Source organism: Sus scrofa, chromosome 13, assembly GCF_000003025.6.
Source record: "Sus scrofa isolate TJ Tabasco breed Duroc chromosome 13, Sscrofa11.1, whole genome shotgun sequence".
Taxonomy (NCBI): Eukaryota; Metazoa; Chordata; class Mammalia; order Artiodactyla; family Suidae; genus Sus; species Sus scrofa.
Window position 1 is genome coordinate 138,086,120 of NC_010455.5, and position 23,635 is coordinate 138,109,754.

Below are 23,635 nucleotides of genomic sequence, written 5' to 3' on the forward strand. Positions count from 1 at the left end.
GTGGGGAGGATCTTCCCTATTTGTTCTCAATGTCACCCTCTACTCCATTCAACATTTATGTCAAGATACATCACTCACAATGGATTGTTCTAGCTCTTTTTCTTCCTTATCTCTCAGATACATTGGCATCATCTTTTAAAATGATTTTCCTAGGCTTCTGTGGTGTTGAAATATTTTGGGTCACTTGCCTCAATGACCATTTATTTCTCCTTAGTAAGCTCCTTTTATTCATTCTTTTCTGTTTATGGGATTATCCCATGGAAAGGGTTAGGTTTTAATCTTTCAGTGCTTTTCTTTCTTTCTTTCTTTTTTTTTTTTTTTTTGTCTTTTGTCTTTTTAGGACTATACCTGCGGCATATGGAAGTTTCCAGGCTAGGGGTCCAGTCAGAGCTGTAGCTGCTGGCCTGTGCTACAACCACAGCAACACAAGATCTGAGCCACGTCTACAACCTATATTACAACTCATGGCAATGCTGGATCCTTAACCCACTGAGCGAGGCCAGGTATCGAACCTGCATCCTCACGGATACAGTCGAGTTTGTTACTGCTGAGCCACGATGGGAACACCCTCTTTAGTGCTTTCTTAACCAGCTAATAGCTTTTGGGCAAGAAAGACATTTAATGTCTTCACTTTTCTAATCTCTAAAATTAAGGGGACTGAATTTGTTCTCAGGTGTCTTCCAACTCTTAGTATTTACTTTAAATTTATTCTGTCCACAAGGGAACTCATTGTTTTTCTGGCGTATCTGGACCTCTGCTTATTTACGTTCCTCTCTCATTGAATGGCACCAATAGTTGCCCAAGCCAAAAACCTGGACATTAGCTTGATTCTTCTCTTTCCTCCACCTTTTCTGTCAGTCACTGTCTACCATCTCTGCTCATTCCTTGCAGTGCTTCATTTAGGCTTTTTTTGTACCATTGCTATATCACCAGAGGGATACTTGTAAAATGCAAGTTTGTTCATATCATTCTCTTGAAATCTTTTTATGTCCTCCTTTTGTCCTTAGACAGTGTTTAAAATCCTTTAAAATCTGGTACCAATATAATGGAACGCTATGTAGCAGAATGAGGCTATTAAGCACATATATGGAAGGACCTCTAAGTTCTGTTGTTTAGGAAAAAAAAAGACAAAATAGTATGTAGGTTATATTACTGTTTATGTAAAAGGGGGGCAGGGAGGAGAGGAAAACAATGTATTTGAGGTATTTGCATAAAATTTCTCTGAAAGCATACACAGGAAACTAGTTAACATTGGTTGTCTCTGTGGAGAACCAAATAACTGGAGTATAAGAATGGAAAGGAGGCTTTTAACTATAGTCCTTTTTATTTTCTGAATGTTAATACCATCAGTGTATTTGCTATTCAAAAAGAGTTTCTACCCTCTCCTTTGCCATGCTCTGTGCTTTTTCCATGTTTATTCCTTGTATTAGCTATGACCATGCTTAGTTTGGAGATTTAACACATGTTTTTCTCTGTGTGGAACATGTCTCCATCCCCTATCCCTCCTCTGATCAGTCCCTCACACAGATTCATACTCCGTCACACGTGTTCTCATTCTTAAAGTCTTGCTACTAACATTATTTTCTCCTAGAAGCTAACTCTTAAATGAGATGCTCCTTATTTTGTTTCATCCATCATAGCATTTATCACAGTATATTCCATCCACTAGATTGTAAACTTGTAGAGGGGGACCTATGTCAATCGCGTTCATTTTTGTGCTTCTATAATCTAATAGTTCCTGGTACAGTGTATAGAGACTCAAAAAATATTTACTGAGTAGATGAAGTTCTAAACCTGTACATCTAGTTCTGATCTCTCTCAAGTTGCAGTCCCTTCTCCAGTACCTGCTTGCGTGTCTCACATTTGTCTTTCTCACTTGATCTTCACCCCCACAAAGTGAGTTCCAAGTCTTGATTTTTCCCTGCTTCAATTAATAACTGTTCACCCACTCTTGAAACTCTGTAGTTGTGTTTGGTGTCTCCATGTCTTTTATAGCAAGTCTGCAGGTCTTACCGATTCCTAGTGTTTCTAGATACACGTTTGATTACCTCAGATTGGGCCATTTTTCTCACGCACGGGTTGTTGCCATACCCATCTTATTTATCCTCCTCCTTTCCCTTTACCCCTCTCAGTATATTTTCCTGAATAACAGCTTAATCTTTCCTAAAATAACATTGTTCATACTACTTTCTTCCTAGAAACAATGAGCTTCTCTAATGCCTACGAGAGAAAAGAACCTTGAAAAGACTCCAAGGGATTTAGTGTTTTAGTCTCACTGTTGTTTCTAGCCTATTATTAATTTTCTGGGTACAGAACCCTTCCCTGATAGCTTCACTGGTCTTATTTCTTTCTTTTCTTTCTTCTTTTTCTTTCTTTTTTTTTTTTTCATTTTTTACAGTTCTATTGAAGTATAGCTGATTTACAGTGTTGTGGTAATTTCTGCTGTGCAATAAAGTAATTCAGTTATACATGTATACACATCCGTTCTTTTTCAGATTGTTTTCCCATATAGATTATCACAGAATGTTGGGTAGAGTTCCCTGTGAAATATAGCAGGTCCCCCATTGGCCAGTCATTCCATATACCACAGTGTGCATATGCCAGTCCCAAACCCCCAATTCGTCCCTCTCCTACCACCTGTCCCCTTTGGTAACTGTAAGTTTGCTTTCAAGGTCTGTGAGTCTCTTTCTGTTGTACAGATAAGTTCATTTGTATCCTTTTAGATTCTGTATGTAGGTGATATCATATGATGTTTGTCCTTCACTGTCTGATTAACTTTGACTTAGTATGATCATCTCTAGGTCCATCCACGTTGCTGCAGATGGCATTATTTCATTCTTTTTTTATGGCAGAGTAATAGTCCATTATATACATTCTTTTATTTTGGCTTTGTGGTAGCCTATGTCAGCATTTTTTTCTATCTGCTGTGTTCTCCCTCTTTTTTGCTTATAAAATCCTATGTTGTTTCAAGGCCCTCCCCTGACCATGAAGTCTTTTTTTCCTGACTGCCTCTCCCTAAGTATTGTAACTTTAACTTCTGACACTCTTATTTGCCAGACCATGTCTCTGGCATTTAAAAAATTGCCTTGTGACATCTTTTATAATGTTATTTGGAAAGACTGTACATATTAAATCACAAGTTTTGTTATTTTTTGGTTAATAGGCAAAAATTGGCTTCATTTTGTGTTTCTTTTGTTACTTTGCAAGGTAATTTTCAACTAAAATTGTAGTTTTTCTTATCAGTTTACATATTAAAGACAACAGCCTTCTTTTGCAAATTTTTCACATTATGTGGTATGTATTTTAATTTTCATGTTTTTTGGACATGCAAATATTTTTATATTTCCTCTTTACATTGGCTGCAGATTTATGTTAGTAAATGTTTGGAGTAAAGAATTGAGTTCATAACATTTTTCAAGTAGTTACCCCTTGTTCTGATACCATCTATTAGGTCATTGGAGGAAGAAAGGATTAACTTTATTCCATACTTAATTCTTTTCTTTTTTGGCCATGCCCATGACACGTGGAAGTTCTAGGGATCAAACCCATGCCACAATAGTGGCCCAAGGTGCTGAGGTGACAACACCAGATCCTTAGCTCTCTGTGCCAGAAAGAACTTATTTCGTTATAAATATTTGCATTTGTTTTTAGACTGGATTTCTATGCTTTTGTTCAGTGATTGATTCTTGAGCCTGCCCACATATTATTTTAATCTATGACTTTATGATTTTAGTTTCTGGTAGAGTAGATCTTCTTGATGTATATTTGTCTTATCTCACATTTGTAAGCTGGGGGCATATGCTTTTAATCTGTATCCTATAAGGTGCCTGGTCTACTTCATTAAGTATGTATTGATTCCCTGACTACCATGTAGAAAGTTGTCAGAAAACTTAAAAATCTGAGACCATTTATGAATTTTTGGCCACTTGCTGTATTTATACAAAGGCATTTTAATATGCTGTATGCATAGGAAGCCACGTTGTGCCTTATTATGTATTTTTAGCAGTTGGCACAATCTATATAATGAAACTGCTTTGGTAATCTTAGAAATGAATTTGTTATTAGTGAAACTTTTTAAAACTTGGTTATTTCTAAAATTTCAAGGAGAGATGTTATTTCTTTGCCTATATTTTCCAAAATAAAGTCTTTGAGTTAAAGATTTACTTCTGTTTAGATCAATACAATAATTAAAAATTTTCAAACTTTTCCTTTAGGTAATTCTGAATTGCTCAGCTCTACAGAGTTTGTTGCATTTGCTGAGTAGCCCAAAGGAGTCTATCAAAAAGGAAGCATGTTGGACAATATCTAATATCACAGCTGGAAACAGGGCACAGATCCAGGTAATCTCTGACTTTTTCATTATTGCCATGGAGATTGCTAATTTCCCATGTCTTATTTAGTCTACTTCTTACTTTTTTTACCCAACACCATAGAGGTTAAATCTTTTGAAACTTAAGACTTAGGCCTTGGGTCTTTCTCTTTGCCTTTAATATTTGATGATTTGCGAAGATCTGAGAAACAGTGTCTTGTATTTTCAAAATATTTTGATGGACTTTATGCTGAACAGATTGCTTTATTCTTGCCAAGTAAAATATTTATTTTCTAGTGGACCCATGTGTTGGATTCCCTGAATTTTTCATGAACCTTTGGGGACCCATTTTTCTCTAAATGGTTACCTGCCCTTTATTTTTGTCCTTATATTAATGAGAGAGTAACCTGAGTGGAAGACAGGTAGGGGCCAAATGGTTCAGGATAGGTCATCTAATCCAAAATTTTCAAAGATGAAACTGAGGCTGAGAGAAATAAAATGATGTGCTCAGGGGGACACCTCTCGTAAATGAGAGGACTAAGATGAAGCATCTTTCCATCAAATTTGATTTCCCTCACTGGTGTAATAGAAAGAGTTCTCGACCAGGAAAGAATGATTAGTTATCCCTAGAAGGCTGTCAGGAACTGAGATTGATAACTATGGCAATTTATAGCATGCATACAGGGTGATTTCAGCTGTGGTTTGTCTGCTACTACCAGACTCTTTTGTAGAATTTCTCAGTTTTTTGATATAGTAAATGACATAAACCCACTTTAGGTTCTTGAGCTAAGGAGAGACGTGAAGAAAGCAGTTTGAGGGGAGACTACTTGAGTATAAGAGAGGACTGAATAAAAAGAACTCAAAACAATAATCTGAGTGGCTTGAAATAGGATGGTGACAATGATAAAGGAAAGGAAAAGATGGATTAGGAGAGCCAGAATTGAGAATGTAAAGGAAAGTTGGTGACTGATTGAATAAATAAGTAAATACAAAGAAAGTCTTTAACTAGAGAGGTCTGAAAGGAGACCCGAGGGGGGTGGGGGATGTGCTTGGGTTATGGGATGGAAATCCTGTGAAATTGGATTGTTATGATCATTATACAACTACAGATGTGATAAATTCATTTGAGTAATAAAAAAAAAGAAAGAAAGGAGACCCAAAATAAAGAGCAGATAATATATTTAAGGTTATTAGCAGATATAAGGTAAGCTGTCAGCTACCTTAGGCTGGGGCTCCAGTGAGAAGTGAGAACTGGAGAGTTAGAATACACATGTCAGAGTGGATTCTATAAGAGAAATGAAAAAAGCAGAGGAACAGAGAATTGAACTTTATAGTTTGTTATTGTGAGTGGAACAAGAGAGAGCAATAAAAGAGAAAAGAACTCCAGTAGGAACTAGGATATTACCAGGTCACAAACTTAGGGAGGTTGTTGTCAGTGATACCAAGAATAACCAAAAGGTTAGGGATAATGAGGGGTTAACTCCTTCCAGTTTATTTTTAACAAGGGAAGGGGTGTCACATGAAGCTAGCTGAAAAGTTATAATTAGTATCATGAACATTTTTACAAGTCTTGTAATTTCCCTTTCTATTTAATTATTTTTTTCAGACTGTGATAGATGCCAACATTTTTCCAGCCCTCATTAGTATACTACAAACTGCTGAGTTTCGGACAAGGAAAGAAGCAGCTTGGGCCATCACAAATGCAACTTCTGGAGGATCAGCTGAACAAATCAAGTAAGTACTAGCCAAATAGTGTCTTATAAATTAAAGGAAAATTATGTCTCCCAAATAAGAATGCTCCATTCTAACCTCCTTGAAGATTAATTCTCAGTTTCCTAATTAGACTCAAGTATATATTTGATTCCTTATCTATCTCCCATTCTTTCTTGCAGAAAATAATTCTGGGATGTGAGAAGGAAGGCATAGTTGAAGTTTGAGGCAATAGAAATTACTTAAAGGGGTGGCTTGAACCTTTTCTGAAGCTGCTTGGTCAGAAACATATTGGGGGTTCTAGGTTACTTGTAGAATCCTTAGAGTCCAACTTTAATAGCTAACTCTTTCTATTTCTAGTTTAGATGTCTTAGTGGTAGAACTGGACCAGACTTGAAAGAGATGTATATCTAAGATTAAAATTCAGTAGAAGGAGGTCCCCTAAACTACTAATGGTTTTCAGTAAAGGGAGAGATATGTATTAGCTTCAGACCTAAATGGCCCTTAGGGCAGCAGCTTATCTTATGGCTGGAGAAGGCATAAATGTGGACAGGAATCAATTCCTCAGAGTAACATCATCTAATCAAATGTTTAATTATGGATATTACAGTATTTCATATAGGCAAATGGAACCTAGACTCTGCATGTCTTTAACATTCTTGAGAGATTTCAAATGAAGAGAAGATGGTTACCAATGACTGTTAAACTATTAACGCCTTCCACATGGGTGATCCTGGGGAAACATAGCTACTCTTCATATTGTTGCTTTGTGGGTCAAATGTAGGTGCTCAGCCAGTGCTGATTTTTAGTGCTGTGTTGGGAATTTAAACATGAGAAAATAAAGTAGTCCTAAGATTTCATAAACAGATCAGTTACAGAAAACATGTACCTTAAATACTAAAATTTAAATAGATTAGCATATGCGGTAGCTATTTTAGTAAAGTTCATCATGGATAGCTTATTCAAGGAAGACTTAAGGTGGTCTTCAAAAGCATATTTGTATGAGATTGTGTCTTCTTCAACCTCCAAAATTCTCATTCTAGGGTACTGTGATTTCAAGTATGCCACCACTAGGTGGCAGTAATTAGTAATATATGTTATCAGACCAGTTGATAGTCAAGGTTTATGTTCAAATTCAGATTTATAATTTTTGTCACTATTTTATAGCAAATATAAATTCTTACTTGAAATGGTTAGACTGTACATGTACATATTTTAAAGACATTTCTAAAATACTATGGTATCTTTCATCAGAAGGTATTCAAGGGAGTTCCTATCATGGCTCAGTGGTTAACGAATCCTACTAGGAACCATGAGGTTTCGGGTTCGATCCCTGGCCTTGCTCAGTGGGTTAAGGATCTGGCATTGCCGCAAGCTGTGGTGTAGGTCGCAGATGCGGCTCCAATCCAGCAGCTACAGCTTCAGTTAGACCCTTAGCCTGGGAACCTCCATATGCCATGGGTGCAGCCCTAGAAAAAGGCAAAAAAGAAAAAGAAAAAAAAAAGTATTCACAGGTAATTTGCTGTGTGAGGAGTAGAATGGCTACTGTCCCTTTTTAAAATTCAGCATAGCTGTTTATAATAATGAAGTGAATTATCAATCTCCTAGCAGTTTTTTTTCTTAACCAGATAGTTTTCTTGAAAGATTACTTCAAAAATATTACAGTCCAAATTAGAATAAACCGATTTTATCACTAAAAAAGACATCTGTGGTTTCTGGGCTTTTTTTTTAATTTTTAAATTTTTAAAAATTTTTTGGTCTTTTTAGGGCCATACTTGTGGCATATGTAATTTCCGAGGCTAGGGGTTGAATTGGAGCTCTAGCTGTCGGCCTACACCACAGCCACAGCAACGCAGGATCCAAGCTGCATCTGTCACTTACACCACACCTCACAGCAACACCAGATCTTTAACCCGCTGAGCAAGGCCACAGATTGAACCCACATCCTCATGGATACTAATTGGTTCTTAACCTGCTGAGCCACACTGGGGACTCTGCTTCTGCTTATTTTTGTTCAGAAGATAAGATTTGATACAAGAACCTGTTAGAATACCTTAGGAAATATTCATAATTTCAGGTTAAATATTATCAAATGCTGATACATACTGTGGCTCTTAAAAATGAGGGGTAAAGAATGTGGCCTGGAATTAAAGAAAGTTACATGAAAGAGATGAAACTTGCCATTTGGGTAGAGAGATGTGGCAAATTTGGAGGAGAGAGAAGGTTGTGATGCGAAGTGTGAGGGAACGAGCCCAGTAAAGGTTATTGGAAGAGGCAAATCACTCTTGTTATAAGTTTCCAAGGATGGGGATTAAGTATTGATGGACTTTGAAAACTTGAATAAAAGCCTTCATCTTGGGTATTGGGAAGACTTTGGAGTGTCTTTAACATTGAGAGTGATATGAAGAAGACAGTGTTTTGAGGAGAGCAAAGAGAGGAGTGAAGATGCCATCGCAGTAGTATAGTGTAGAGTGATGGCTAGAATTAAGATAATAGCTGTGGCATGAGTCTAGATGTGGTAAAGAACAAGCCGTAGGACTTGGTTGCAGATTAGAGATTGTAAAAAAAGAGGAGAGAGCTAAAGATGACTAGAGAGAATGGTGGTGTTTGTCGTTGATAAAAATTAGGACACAGAAGGAGTTCCTGTTGTGGCACAGTGGAAACAAATCCGACTAGGAACCATTAGGTTGTGGGGTCAATCCCTGGCCTCACTCGGTGGGTTAAGGATCCGACATTGCCTTGAGCTGTGGTGTAGGTTAAAGATGTAGCTTGGATCTGGCGTTGCTGTGGTGTAGGCTGGAGGCAGCAGCTCTGATTAGACCCCTAGCCTGGGAACCTCCATATGCCACGGGGTGTGGCCCTAAAAAGACAAAAAAAAAAAAAAAAAAAAAATTAGGACACAGAAGAAGCACATACTTGATTTAAAAGAGATGATTTAAGGAGTTTCCATCGTGGCTCAGTGGTTAACAAATCTGACTAGGAACCATGAGGTTGCAGGTTCGATCCCTGGCCTCGCTCAGTGGGTTAAGGATCTGGTATTGCCATGAGCTGTGGTGTGGGTCTCAGACACGGCTCGGATCCCGTGTTGCTGTGGCTCTGGTGTAAGCCGGTGGCTCCAGCTCTGATTAGACCCCTTGCCTGGGAACCTCCATGTACCGTGTGTGTGGCCCTAGAAAAGACAAAAAAAAAAAAAAGAGAGAGAGAGAGATGATTTAAGACACAGTGAGTTTGTTGCTCATTAAAAGAAATCTGACTATCAATTCGGTCTCTTAAAATTTTTCCTCCTCTCTCTGGCATGGATTTCTCCTCCATAAATTTCTCATTCCTAAAGGAACTGCTAAATGTAAAATTACCCAATTGGATCAGCTCTCAGTTATAACATGTTAATATAATTTTGAGAAATATAATTCACTTTTCCAGATAAATTCTTGTGGAATAAATTTTCATACCCAGAAAGCTTGGGGTTTTTTTTTCTTTTTAGGGCTGCACCTGCGCCATTAGGAAATTCCCAGGCTACGGACTGAATCGGAGCCGGAGCTACAGCTGCTAGCCTAGGCCACAGCCACAGCCACAGCCATGCCAGATCCAAGCTGCATTTGCAACCTACACCACGGCTCACAGCAACGCCGGATCCCCAGCCCACTGAACAAGGCCAGGGATGGAATCTGCATCCTCATGGATGCTACTCAGACTCATTTTAAGTAGCTAAAGTTGGAAACTCAGAACTCATTTAATGAATTGACAGAATACAAAGTACTAATTCCATATTTTGCAAAAAAAATCTACTCGTATCTTCAGAATCCTGGATTTATGTATTAGCACATTTTTTGGGTTGTTTTTGTTTTTCTTTTTGTTTTTTGTTTTGTCTTTTGTCCTTTTTAGGGCTAGGCATATGGAGGTTCCCAGGCTAGGGGTCTAATCAGAGCTGTAGCCACTGGCCTAGGCCAGAGCCACAGCAATGCCAGATCCGAACCACGTCTGGGACTTACACCACAGCTCATGCCAATGCCAGATCCTTAACCCACTGAGTGAGGCTAGGGATCGAACCTGCAACCTCATGGTTCCTAGTCGGATTTGTTTCTGCTGCGCTGCAACGGGAACTCCTTGGGTAGCATTTTTTAACAAAGTTTTAGTCATCTTATAGTCCATGCTTATTCATTTAACTATTCATTTAACTTAATATATGACTAGTTATATAAATTTTATAATTCTAGAAGCTTTCTAGCCACCTTAAAATTTGTTTTTAATCTTCAATCATATTTTCAGTACACTGGTTTCCATAATAAGATTTCATAACCAAACAGTATTACAAAAGTAAATGAGGTTATTAAAAGCAATATAAAGATTAGAAGTCAATGAACCAAGATTTCTAGTGGGGATAGGAGATCATATCAAGTATAGACTGGGGTAAAGTTTGAGGACAACTTTTGAGATTCTGAACAAGTCTCTGAAATAACAATTGAAGTTTAGTAGACTTGCCTATATAGGTCAGTGAAGTTAAGTGCAGATGTGTAAGTCATCTGTTTAACTGCTCTGAAATTTTGCTGGGGTTTAGTGACAGACTTAATCTGTTGTTCCCAGACTTTTCCAGTTGAGGAAACTGAGTCACAGATCAGGTAACTTGCCCCAAATCATCCAGTTTACATATCACATAGCTAGGATGTAAAAGTGATGGTTATGTCTGGGTACTTTTTATTTTTCTTTATGCTTTTCTGTGTTTTCTAAATATGCAGCGACTAACATGATCTAAAGAAGCTTGGTTTTGTCTTTTTAAGAAAAACAATGAGAATTTTAGAGATATGTTGAAAGAATTGTTGACAGGTTTTAGTGACTAAAAAGGAGAAATGGTCAGAAATGGTTTTATGCTAGTTTATTTTTAGGACATATCATCTAAATTGTCAGTAAAAGTTCCTCTTGTGGCTCAGCAGGTTGAAAATCTGATGTAGTGTCTTTGAGGACGTGGATTTGATTCCCTGGCCTAGCTTGGGGGTTAAGGATTTGGCATTGCTGTGAGCTATGGTGTAGGTCTCAGATGCAACTCAGAGATCCCGCATTGTGATGATGGCATAGGTTGGCAGCTGCAGCTCCAATTTGACCTCTAGCCTGGAACTTTAATGTGCTGTGGGTGTGGCCCTAAAAAGAAAACAACCATCAGTAAATGTTTAAATAAAATTAAACACAATACTATTAAAGTCATCCTTAGTAAATAATAAAGCTAAATATGACATAAAACTACTCAAAAAATTAAGATGTTTTAAAGAACATTTTTAGATTTATAGAAAAATTGAGATAATAGTACAGAGTTTCTGTATACTTCCCTCCTCTGTTGTTATTAGCTTAAGTTCATAGTTTATATATTAAGGATCACTCTTTTGTATTGTACAATTTAATTTTCTTTTGGTCTTTTTAGGACCACATCTGTGGTGTGTGTAAGTTTCCAGGCTAGGGGTCTAATTGGAGCTGTAGCTGCTGACCTACACCACAATCTGCGGCAACACTGGATCTATAACCCACTGAGCAAGACCAGGGATCAAACTCATGGATACTAGTCGAGTTTGTTACTGCTAAGCCACAATGGGAACTCCCAATTTATGGATTTTTAATGAATATTTCTACCAGTGTAGTGTCATCCACTGACCTAAAAACCCCTTCTGCTTCGTCTTTTCATCGCTACTCCCTCACCCTCATCACACAAATCCCTGGCAACCTGTTTTTTCTGTTGCCTTTATATAAGTTTTATCTTTTCCAAAATGTCATCATATATTTGGATTTATATAGTATGGAGTTTTTTTTTTCCGACCGGTTTCTTTCACTTAGCGATAGGCATTTAAGATTGCGTCACATCTTTTTATGACTTGATATCTCATTTCATTTCTTCTTATCACTGAATAATAGTCCATTGTTTGAATGTACTACAGTTTACTCATTCATTCATTTGTTGAAGAACACCTTGCTTACCTCTAACTTTTGGCAGTTATGAATAAAGCCTCTGTAAATATTCTCTTACAAGTTTTATGTGGACATAAATTTTCATCTCAGTTTGATAAAATGTCTAGAAGCCTGATGTAGTTTTTTTGGTGACAGGGTGTGGGTTGTATGGTGGAATGGGTGCCCACCTTTATTTCTATAGTAAATTTGAGGATAACCCAATTTCATAAAAATTTTATAAAATTAAAAGTTGTTTTACTAAATTATTCTTTGTATTAATTTAGGTACCTCGTAGAATTGGGCTGTATCAAGCCACTCTGTGATCTCCTCACAGTCATGGACTCTAAGATTGTACAGGTTGCCCTAAATGGCTTGGAAAACATCCTGAGGCTTGGAGAACAAGAAGCCAAAAGGAACGGCACTGGCATTAATCCTTACTGTGCTTTGATTGAAGAGGCTTATGGTAAGATAAAGTCTTTATTAGGTGTCCTAAAATTATTTTTTCTCCATGCTTTCCTGGCCTGTCCACATCTATCAAACTCACAGAAAATTTGTTCTCATACAAATAATGTTGAGTATCCAGAACTGGAAAAGAATATGCATGGTAGATGTGAAGAGAAGCAAGTACTCTCCTAAGTTTAGCTCTTTTTACATTGGGCTCTTAGGCTCTTCCATTCCCTGGCTCTGCTTGCCAGTGTGTACTCTTGTATTCTTACCAGTCCAGCTGAGCCTCAAGAGCATCCATGTCTGCTGTAGACAGTGCCCTACTCCACTCCTTTCTTTCTTTCTCTTTTTTGGTCTTTTCTAGGGCCGCACCCTTGGCATATGGAGGTTCCCAGGGTAGGGGTCCAGTTGGAGCTGTAGCCACCGGCCTACGCCACAGCTCACGGCCACACCAGATGCTTAACCTACTGAGCAAGGCCAGGGATCAAACCCACAACCTCATGGTTACTAGCCAGGTTTGTTAACCACTGAGCCATGACGGGAACTCCTCCACTCCTTTTCTCTTGTAAGATTTAGAGTTCTGATTTTGAATTGCATCCCCCAATCCCTGTGTTTCCAAAGTGTTCTTGACTAAAGGTTTCTGAGCATTTCATTAGAAACAATAGAGTCACTATCTGCCTTTTGGTTTCCTCAGTCTTCCATTATCAGTCTTTATTGTACTCTTACTCACTAGTTTACCAGTGTACCTTAAAACTTTTTCGTTCCCAGAGTTCCTGTTGTGGCGCAGTGGTTAAAGAATCCGACTAGGAACCATGAGGTTGCAGGTTCGATCCCTGGCCTCGCTCAGTGGGTTAAGGATCTGGCATTGCTGTGGCTCTGGCAGAGGCCGGCAGCAATAGCTCTGAATGGACCCCTAGCCTGGGAACCTCCATATGCTGCAAGTGTGGCCCTAAAAAGACAAAAACACAACAAAAAACTTTCACATTCCCTAAGTGATTTTAATTCACATCCAGGATTGAGACCCATTGGCTCTAAGATTGGGATTAGGGATCACAGGCACATTCATCTTCAAGTTTATTGTAGAATGCAGAATTATTTTTCAAAATGACTAATAATTTAACCATGTGTTAAAAGCTCGATTATTAAAAACTATACGCCTGTTTAAGAGATTTTTAAATGTATAAAAAAGACAAAAGTCGGGGTTCTCTGGTAGCTCATTGGGTTAAGGATCTGGCGTCATCACTGATGTGGTGCAGGTTCTATCCTGGCCTAAAAACTTCCACATGATGTGGCATGCCCCCCCCCCACCCCTGTGGAAAAAAAGAGACAAATGTTCCTCTACCCAGATCTTTCTCCGTAGGAAAGAGCTCTTTTCAATTTTGATATAGATTTTTGTTTTTTCTTTTGAGCAGTGTTAACATTTTTTTCTGGTATCGTTGTAGTACTTAGGTTGCTTATGGCCGTAGGTGAAAGCAAGCCTAGCTCAAATGAGCTTAAACTTAAAGGGAATGTGTGTTGGGTAACTTTTCTATTGAACTTCTTAATTTAAGTAGTAGAAATTGATTCTGGCTGATTGATTTAAGTATATTAAACATTTGTTGAAATACTAGGTCGCTCAGAGCCAAGAATAAATTAAGACAGACACAGTCCAGTAGGAAAACCTATGCTCTTGGCCCTAGGCACTGGATAATGTCTGACTATTAGAGATATTGCTGCTTCTTGGGACTGGCTTTTGCTTGCACATATATGTTTAAGATGTCAGTTTTCAATACAAATATTTAGATGTAATCCCAGCAGTATTTTCTATGCTGTTGCAAAATGCTAATGAGAGTAAGTAGAGAATAGCATCTTCCTTTACATCAGGAAAGAGACATATGGAAAAATACAGTTTTATTAGAATTTCCACAGATGTACAACAGATTTTTTTTTTATTTTTCATTCTAGGTCTGGATAAAATTGAATTCTTACAGAGTCATGAAAACCAGGAGATCTACCAGAAGGCCTTTGATCTTATTGAGCATTACTTCGGGACCGAGGATGAGGACAGCAGCATTGCACCTCAGGTTGACCTTAGCCAGCAGCAGTACATCTTCCAGCAGTGTGAGGCGCCTATGGAAGGGTTCCAGCTTTGAAGCAATACTCTGCTTTCATGTTCCTGTGTCAGACCAGGCTACCCAGTCAAGTCCTCTTGTGGAGCCCACAGTCCTCATGGAGCTAACTTCTCAAATGTTTTCCATAATACTGTTTGCGCTCATTTGCTTGCCTTGCGCACCTGCTCTCTTACACACATCTGGAAAACCTCTGGCTCTCTGTGGTGGAATACCCTTCTAATAAAAGGGTGACCAGAACGGCCCACTCTCTTATGGAAAATCCTTAAGCTTTGGAGATCCGCACTTAAATATTATAAAGAGTCATGGGAATGTACACATATTAAAATGTGGCTCCCTTTTTTTGTGGGGGAAAAAGAGGACTCCTCCTCATTCCCTTTAATGTGGGGAAAAAAATACTGACATTAAAAGATGAAACTAAAACTTTATCTTGAATTTCACACAACTACTTGCAACAAGGGAGATGTTTAGACCTGTTGTGTACTTCAGAGTACTTTTCATGAGTTCTTCCACAGTGAACCCTTGGATTACCTGGTGGCTTTTTCTAGCCAAGTTTGCATTAATCCTTACTGAAATTGGATGGTTTTCTTTCCTCTATTGGCGCCATTCTCCACAGATATTAAAGTTAAACCATCTGCTCCCTCACCTTCAGCCTTCAGTGAATGTGCTTTCTAGTTGTCAGGAATGCTGAAGAATTAACACTTTGACTCTTAAATGTGATGCTGGTTTGAAGATTCCCTTATAGCAGAAAGGAGAGGGGCACATATAATTTGTATGGCTATTGCTTCTCTTTGGTTTTATGTGTCTTAGGATTTGGAAGTGGTTCAATTCCAATGCTGGTTTGAAGATTTAGCATCCTTAGTGATTGAAACCATATCTTATAATTCAATAAAAAAGTTAAAAAACAAACAGGGAAAACAAAAAAAAAAACCTCTGATTTTCCCAAACTTAACCAGTGTGACTAGAGGCTGTGTTTCTGCATTAAAACATACGTTTCAGGCTTTGTGGTCCTGATCAAGGTCCTCATTAAATTGGAGTCCACCCTTAGGTGCTTTTCCCTTCTGTGACTGGCAAATAACACATACTTTTAAAAGTTACTTGGGGAATTTTTCTTTTCTTAGTTGGGTGCAGCTTGATTGTAACATATTCATGCTGCACATAAGTAGCACCCTTATCTTAAATAACTATCTTCTCGACATGACCTGTTTAACCCAAATAAGGGCAGTGATCGTTTTCTTATATCATTGTTCCCTAATCATTTCATCTCCTCCTAGTATTGCCCAGTCAAGTCCCCTCCACAAAATAAAAAAGTTTCTACCTTCTGGCTCATTTAATAATGACTGCAATCTCTACCTGCAAATGGCGCTTCCAGTAACTGTCTTCAGCAATCCACATTTGCACTCGGACTGGAACAAAAAAATAAGCTTAATTGCCAAGAGAGCTGCAACTGAGTTCAATACGACTTCTTGGTGCTAGCTGGCCATCTTTTTTTTTGACGCAAAGTTGGGACACACTATCAGAGAAGATTTTTTGTTGATGTGCTGTTCGAAACGAATTCTAAAGGAAAAGTTGCTCATTTCTTTTTCAGAGAATATCCCTTTAAACCTCTTTAATCTTGTCCTCTTCTAGAATTCATTATAACCCCAAAGTGTAACTATTTGGAAGTTCCCCTGACAAGCTGTTATACATCTCCGGTAAATCCTGCTGAATGTTAGGGATATTCAGAGCTTTCATACCTCATCATGTTATTTAAGCAGCCAACTTATGTGGCCTGATTTAAACTTTAAAAAATCCACTTCATTCAAAGTAGAAAGATACAAAGACAAAGGACATTTATCAGCCAAGCGTGTGACGCAGTCTTCGAATCTAGTCTGTAGTTGTGTCTGTGCTCTGGATGGATACCGTCTGTTGTCTGTTATTGATGGAGCAGCCACTGCAAAACTAGTCGACTCCCATCTATATAACTGTTACTTTTTCTAGTGCTGCTTTGTGCTGAAAGAACATTTTAGTTTACTGCACTTGACCTGTAAAAGACTTTGATTCTTGTAATTTTAGGGACAAATTAGGTGGTTAATTTAAAGAAAAACTTTCATTGTTGCCTTTACATCACATTAAAATATAATTCTTTTGGAAGGTAATAGAAGCACTGATTCATAGTAAAAATCTTGTTTTTAGCTTTGGCTTTTTTTGTGGCTGAGTTTTTTTAAATTGTAAATTACTGGTAACATTTCTCTAGGATGTTTTAAATCATGTACCTATTGGATAATTTTTAAAATTTCATCTCATTTTGATAAGCCACTTTGAAAGGAAAAAATTGAAAAGTTGTTACCTCAAGTTAGCAAGAAGAGCATACATTAGAAATTTTTGGTAGCAACTGGAGGTGTCTCAATGAGTGAATTAAAACAAAGTCCATTTAATTAATGTGGTCTATTTTCTGTCTAAAACAAGGAAGTTATCTTGCTCTCCTGTCCAAGAAGTTCATGAGCCATGAGCTAAATTTTTGCAGTAAAAATTTTTTAAATATAAAAGTTGGAACTGATTCAAAGTTAAATCTCAGCATAACTGCTGGAACTGATAAAGCGGCATTCTTGGTGAAAGAATGACATTTTAGGAGGTAGTTGTTAAGTCTTACTGTTAATTCTCTACCTGGCAGATTGTGTTACTTTACTTTCAGTTTACTGTATCACCCTATCACTAAGATGTTACTCATTACAAAAACATCTTGATTTCAATGGGAAAACTCTTCTGTGGCTTTATATACTGATTGGGGGACTTGGCCTCAGGTCCCCCCCTTTCCCCTCCTCCAAACTTTCAAAGTGTATTCTTTGAAATGAGAACTTTGGTGGGGAAGAGAAGCATTGAGAACACTGGGATGTAAAGGCATTTTGTATCTGAAGGACAAGAGTGAGAGACACCTAAAAGGTAAAGATGATCGGAACAATGTGTGATTTAGGAGACAGAGTTTTCCATGGAACCCTTTAATTCATGTTGTCACTAATTAGAACCCTTTAAGACTTAACTTCATCAGCTATGTTGTTTTTGAAAACTCTTATTGCCCTAGGATTGTTCCTTCCATCTGCCAGATAAAGCTGAATGGGCTCTGGGTCGTTTTTCATCATTATTGTCACAGATATAAACTTTGACAGTTATCCCATAATAAATCTGAATTATTCCAGATTGCTGCAGATTTTGCCTAAGGAAAAACATGTAGTATATTTTATAAACCAACCTTTGTCAATTCAATCCTGTTGTACATGGCCACTCACAGGCAACCTTGAATTCAGTGCTAAATAAATATTTCAGTTACTTAATCCCCTAACTTGGGGTTGCATTATGAAAGAGTTTTCCTCAGGTTGAATTTTTCTTTCTTGCTGATAAGTTTTTTGAACATTTTTAGGCAAGTCATAACTTTTAAGGCTTGGAGCTTTTTATTTATATTGGAAACTTTGACATTTAAGGGTAATTTTCAGTAAAGGGACCCACTTTTAGAAAGAGGTGTTGTTTGTTTTTCGTATTTATATACTGCGTTCTACCTCCTACATTCCTAAATTTGCTCATTTGCAGAGATAGGTATACTTATGTATATATAGGAGTCTCAAATCTGAATTTTTTTTTGCCATCTGAAGTTAACAGAACAGTTTTCTTCAGTTGTGAGTGAGAAGAGTAAATACATATCTACACAGTTGGGAAATAATCTTGTCTACCTTTTTCTATCACCAGAAGTTAAAATTTAATATATATACTTTATACTCTTAAAGTAGCTGAAGGCCCAGTGTGGCCCTACTAATACAGTAAGTCTGTTCAGAAGAATATTCTATAAGCTCTTTTATTGTCAGAAAAGGGTAAGTAATAGCAGTGGATCCAGAGCATAAGAAAAATGTGTGATACAACAAAGCAGGTATTATATAGTAATTTTAAAGATATCAGATTGCTACTGGACATAAAATTTTCATCTGGAAGTTTGAGGTAAGAAGAAAGGATTAAGAGGAGATGAAATTCCATTTTGTTTTCAGCTAGGGGCAGACAGAGAAGTCCCGGTCTATTTTCCTATAGGTCAGGTAAAGGCAACTACTCTTTATTTGAACCACTGTTGTGTTCCGGGTGCCTGGCTAAGGGCTTTCACTTTTTCTCATTTAATCTTTCAACTGCTCTTTGAGGTGGACAACTGTCACTATATAATGGTGACAAGATCAAGACTTAATGAAAATTTACTTTGCCTCAAGGTCCCAACCCTTAGATACAGTCTGTCCAACAAGGTGGGGAAAAGCCCCGCTGGTTGTCTTTGAAAGCAGCAGTCGCAGTGGAGGTGTTCAGTGCCAAGTATTCCCAGAACAAGACACAGCAGCCACAGCTGAGCCAGCTCTTTTTTGCTGGGTCATTCTGATGCTTCCTTATCAGCACCCTTGAAATGACCAAATCAGGTATAAACTACATTTAGGTTACATATTCTGTAGGTCCTCTCAATCCAAAACATCTTTCCTCTTCTGTGGTACTAAAATTCTAAATGACCTGACAAGTTAAAAATAATATGCAAATGATTGGTTTTAAGTTTAGTAGCGTAATGGCTAAGCTCAGAAACATATTTCCATTCCATTCACAACTCCAATGTGTGAAGTAAGGAAAGGCTTTGGAGTAAAGAATACTGCCATAGAAAGCAGTGCCATCCATGGATTGAATTTAACACAGCTGACTCCCTAAAGGCGTGTCATCCCAAGGAGTGCGCAAAGTTTTAACAATGACCTTTTAATGTATGTCGTTGAGTATGTTCTGCTTACCTCGTCATCCTGACCACTCTATGTCCTTTTTCAAAGTGTTCCTACACTTTGATTTGGAATGGCTCTAATGATTCTTTGTACTTGAATGTGGTTGGTTAGGCCATGGATGAGTGCCTTGCACATAGTAGACATTCAATAAATACTAAATGGCTGAAGGAATGTGCATCTATGTGATATTAGTAAGGGGTACTTGGCTACAAAAGAAAGCTAAAAGGAATTCCTTTATGCTGCTGTTTGAAACCAGGATTAACAACTTTTAAAAGCTAGTGTCTCAACATCTCCCTTTCAGGAGACATAATCTGACCCAGTTTACAAAAGCAAACACTGTCATAGCACAAGTTTGTTACATAAAAACAACTAAACACTTTCTGAGAAAAGTTAATGGGTTTATTTCACAAGGTAACTAATATATAATCAACTCCATGTTTATATATACCAAAAATAGCTCATCAGTCTCTCTGGTATACTTAAAATGTTTTGGCCAGTTATATCCAACCAGTGTGGAAGCTGGTGGTTGCCTTAGGCTGTTAGGTTTTTCTTTTTTACATATCGTATGTATTGCTGCATAAGAACATTTTCTTTATGCATTCCACCAATTAGACAAATCAGTAGAAACAAAGATAACCGTGACTGGTTCTCTACCATTTTTGAGAGATTCCACTAACTAGCTATTTTTTCTAAAAACAAAACAAAATCTTAAAACAGTTCCTGAAGACTATACTGTCATCCACAGTACCCAACTGTGGCAAGTGGCAAGGAGAATAAACTTTTCAACCACACGTGAGACCCTGAGTTCTCAAACTTTTATGGGAAATTTAAAGAAACATTAAAGGAAGAGAAACTTCCAAATTACCTATCTGGTGAAGAAGATTAAAAGCAGCAAAAACAAATTATTAAAAACAGGAGTAAGGAACTGCTTGAGCGCTCCAAATGCAAATCTCCAATTATGGTTTTAGCTACTTTGGATTTACTTGGAATATTTTCAGTATTCCCTGTTTCTACACACACCACAGTTGTTTTTTTGTTTGTTTTGTTTTTTTGTTTTTGTCTTTTTGCCTTTTCTAGGGCCACTTCCGTGGCATGTGGAGGTTCCCAGGCTAGGGGTCTAATCAGAGCTGTAGCCACCAGCCTACACCAGAGCCACAGCAATGCGGGATCCGAGCTGCGTCTGCAACCTACACCGCAGCTCACGGCAATGCCGGATCGTTAACCCACTGAGCAAGGGCAGGGACCAAACCCACAACCTCATGGTTCCTGGTCGGATTCGTTAACCACTGCGCCACAACGGGAACTCCCACGCCACAGTTGTTGATGCTCCTCTCCTCCCAAGTAAGTAAACAATGAAATTTCTAGTCCTAATCCATGCTGATTACAATATCAGAACATGTTAGTTTCAGAGCATGACTAGTGAATAGATTTAACTGGTTATGTTCACAGTTTTAATTTTCTTTACATGAATTCCTGGTGCTATTCATAGAAACGTTCCAGACAACAAGAAATGAGTTTTATTACTGTAAATTTCTCCAAATTCTGGGAAAAACTGATGAAAAATTATTTCTGGATATTCCTGTCACCCCACCCCCTTTTTTTTAGGGCCTCACTCACAACATAGGGAAGTTCCCAGGCTAAGGGTTGAACTGGAGCTGCAGCTGCTGCCCTATACCACAGCCACAGCAACACCAGATCTGAGCAGAGTCTGTGACTTATACCATAGCTCAAGGCAACGCCGTATCCCCGCTCACTGAGGTCAGGGATCAAACCTGCATCCTCATGGATACTTGCGGATTCATTTTGCTGTGTTGAACTCCCTGTCAACACATTCTTAATTGTGTGCCCCCTGCCTCCCTCATGCTGGTGATATTTTTAGTGGGCTAAATATACTTAAGCACCAACACCCTTATCTCAGCCCTCAAGCCAAATGTTTGCCTTGGCTAATTTCCTTTCCATACTCTCCTAATGCACAGAAGTTAGTGAAAAAAAACAGATCTACTTACACTCTTTATAACAAATCCTATACTTTGTTCTGTGAAATGCTTGTAATTTTTTTTTTAATGAGTTAGTGTTTCTTCACTTCCCAGTAAAAAATCACAATAAATAGGCTAATGAGAAGAGGAAAGGAGAGGAAGGAGGCAGATTTTAATCAGAATTGAATTGTAACATGTTAAAGGAGAAAAAAGTTTTCTTTTTTAAAAATGTTACAGGAGTTCCCGTTGTGGCTCAGTGGTTAACGAATCCGACTAGGAACCATGAGGTTGTGGCTTCGATCCCTGGCCTTGCTCAGTGGGTTAAGGTTCTGGCATTGCCGTGAGCTGTGGTGTAGTTGCAGATGCGGATCCCGCGTTGCTGTGGCTCTGGCGTAGGCTGACAGCTACAGCTCTGATTTGACCCCTAGCCTGGGAACCTCCATATGCTGCTCGAAAAGACAAAAAGACAAAAAAAAAAGTTACAAAAGGGAGGTCCATGGTGGCTTTGCCTTAATAAGCAGCTAGAGTCATAATTTAATGTATATAAATGAATGATCCAACTCATTTTAATTAAAGGTTCTCTGCCCATTCTCTGTACCTCCTCATTGTGTTTCTATCATTAATTAGCACTGGCTAAAACTAAAGCATTTGTCCAATTCCCATCTAAATTCCAAACTAGAGTAGTAGGGTCTTAAAATAATGAGGTTTTTCACTAGTTTATTATAGGTAACCTAATTATGCTATTGTGCCTTATAAAAACAATACTTTCAATTATCCCCAATAAGTATATGAAAAGAGACTCTGTTCCAAATGCTATCATATATATATATTTTTTTTTGTCTTTTGTTTTTTTAGGGCCACGCCTGCAGCATATGGAGGTTCCCAGGCTAGGGGTCTAATCGGAGCTGTAGCCGCTGGCCCACACCACAGCCAGGCTAGATCCGAGCTGCATCTGCGACCTACACCAAGAGCTCAGGGCAACGTCGGATCCTTAACCCACTGAGCAAGGCCAGGGATGGAACACGCAACCTCATGGTTCCTAGTCGGATCCATTAACCACTGAGCCACAACGGGAACTCCAAATGCTTTCATTTTTGACTGACAAAACGTGAGAGAGATTTGCCCCTTCAACTGGCTACCAGAAAATCTTTCAAACAGAAGACTAATTAGTCTCTACTGGGCACTCTTTGTTGAGCAATCAGAGTCGACCCTCTGCATCTGTGGGCTACCCATCCCCGGATTCAACCAACCAGATCAAAAATCTTCTGAAAAAAAATTCCAGAAAGTTCCAAAAAACCTTGAATTTGCTTCACCCTGGCAACTATTTACATAGCATTTATATTGTACTAACTGTTGTAAGTGATCTACAGATGATTTAAAGTACTGGGGAGGATGTGAATATGTTACATGAAAATACTACACAATTTCATACACAGGACTTGAGCATTCAGTGAATTTGTTATAATAAGGGGTGGGGTGGGGTGTCCTGGAACCAATTCCCTGCAGATACAGAGGGACAGACTACATAGGATTGGAGAAACTAGTTCGGATTTCTTTCTTTTTTTTTTTTTTTTTTGTCTTTTGTTTTTTTAGGGCCGCACCTGCAGCATATGGAGGTTCCCAGGCTAGGGAACTTATTCTTGTTTAATGAGTAATTTACACCTGAAAAGCATGTATCTTATACATACTTTCACAGTCATGAAATCATTTCTCAAAATTAGGGAGGGCTCACTAAAGCCTAATTTTGAGCAACTTCACACATTTCTTCCTCCATTCCACTCACTCCACCTTTTCTGTCCCAGACACCTATGCAGATTTGAACTTAACTGTCTTTAGAAGTTTAAACCACAAGTGCTAAAACAAGCTCCGCTCCCCGGGCGCCCGGCCGGGCACTACCACGTGAAGCTCACCTGAGCACTGGCCTTTGAAGGCCCCTAACGCACATTCTTGATCCTTCCCTAAACGTTTAGGGAACACGTTTAAACTCGAAGTCTTACAACCTGGGCGTAAATCTGGCTACGTTCCCTTCACCTACTTGCGCCCTTCGTACCCGCCACCAGGCTCTACACAACTAGTGGAGGGAGCAGAACGAAAGCCACCTGTGTAGCAGCAGCTTACATGGAGTCACTGCGGCTGGGTAGATCCAGGGCGGCTGCGCTTCTGAAAAGGTGCAGTACGGACGGCCCACATCCAGAGGCGAGCTTAACCCTGCGGCTAACGGCAACGCAAAATTCAGTCCTTTCTCGTCACATAGTTTCCAAAGAGAAATCAATGTTCTCGGAAATACTCACTGCTTCCCACGCCAGCCAGTCAGCTCTGGGAACAGCCCTGCTCACTTTCCCAGTAGCCGAACAACGCAATGCAGCGCATGCGCGGGGAGGGCGAGGGCTACAAGGG

General features: G+C 38.6%; 1 protein-coding gene and 1 long non-coding RNA gene across 5 annotated transcripts in view; one reads left to right on the forward strand and one right to left on the reverse strand.

Moving 5' to 3' along the window:
* Positions 1-14,711, forward strand: part of KPNA1 (karyopherin subunit alpha 1) — a gene marked incomplete at its 5' end in the record, with an annotated part of 55,748 nt that extends 41,037 nt beyond the window's left edge. Inside the window, 4 exon segments of the mRNA NM_001163405.1 lie at positions 4,215-4,340; positions 5,916-6,043; positions 12,232-12,410; positions 14,336-14,711. Coding sequence (NP_001156877.1) covers positions 4,215-4,340; positions 5,916-6,043; positions 12,232-12,410; positions 14,336-14,523 — 621 coding nt within the window. The 3' untranslated portion in view covers positions 14,524-14,711.
* LOC106505418 lies at positions 10,875-23,613 on the reverse strand. Of its 4 annotated transcripts, none has more exons than XR_002337884.1 (3): positions 23,530-23,613; positions 23,357-23,452; positions 10,875-11,152 (listed from the first exon to the last, which is right to left on the reverse strand). It is a non-coding gene; the product is annotated as an uncharacterized LOC106505418 (long non-coding RNA). The 4 variants fall into 4 exon arrangements; XR_002337883.1 differs by lacking the exon at positions 10,875-11,152 and adding an exon at positions 13,794-15,905; XR_001299846.2 differs by lacking the exon at positions 23,530-23,613 and having other exon boundaries at positions 23,357-23,523.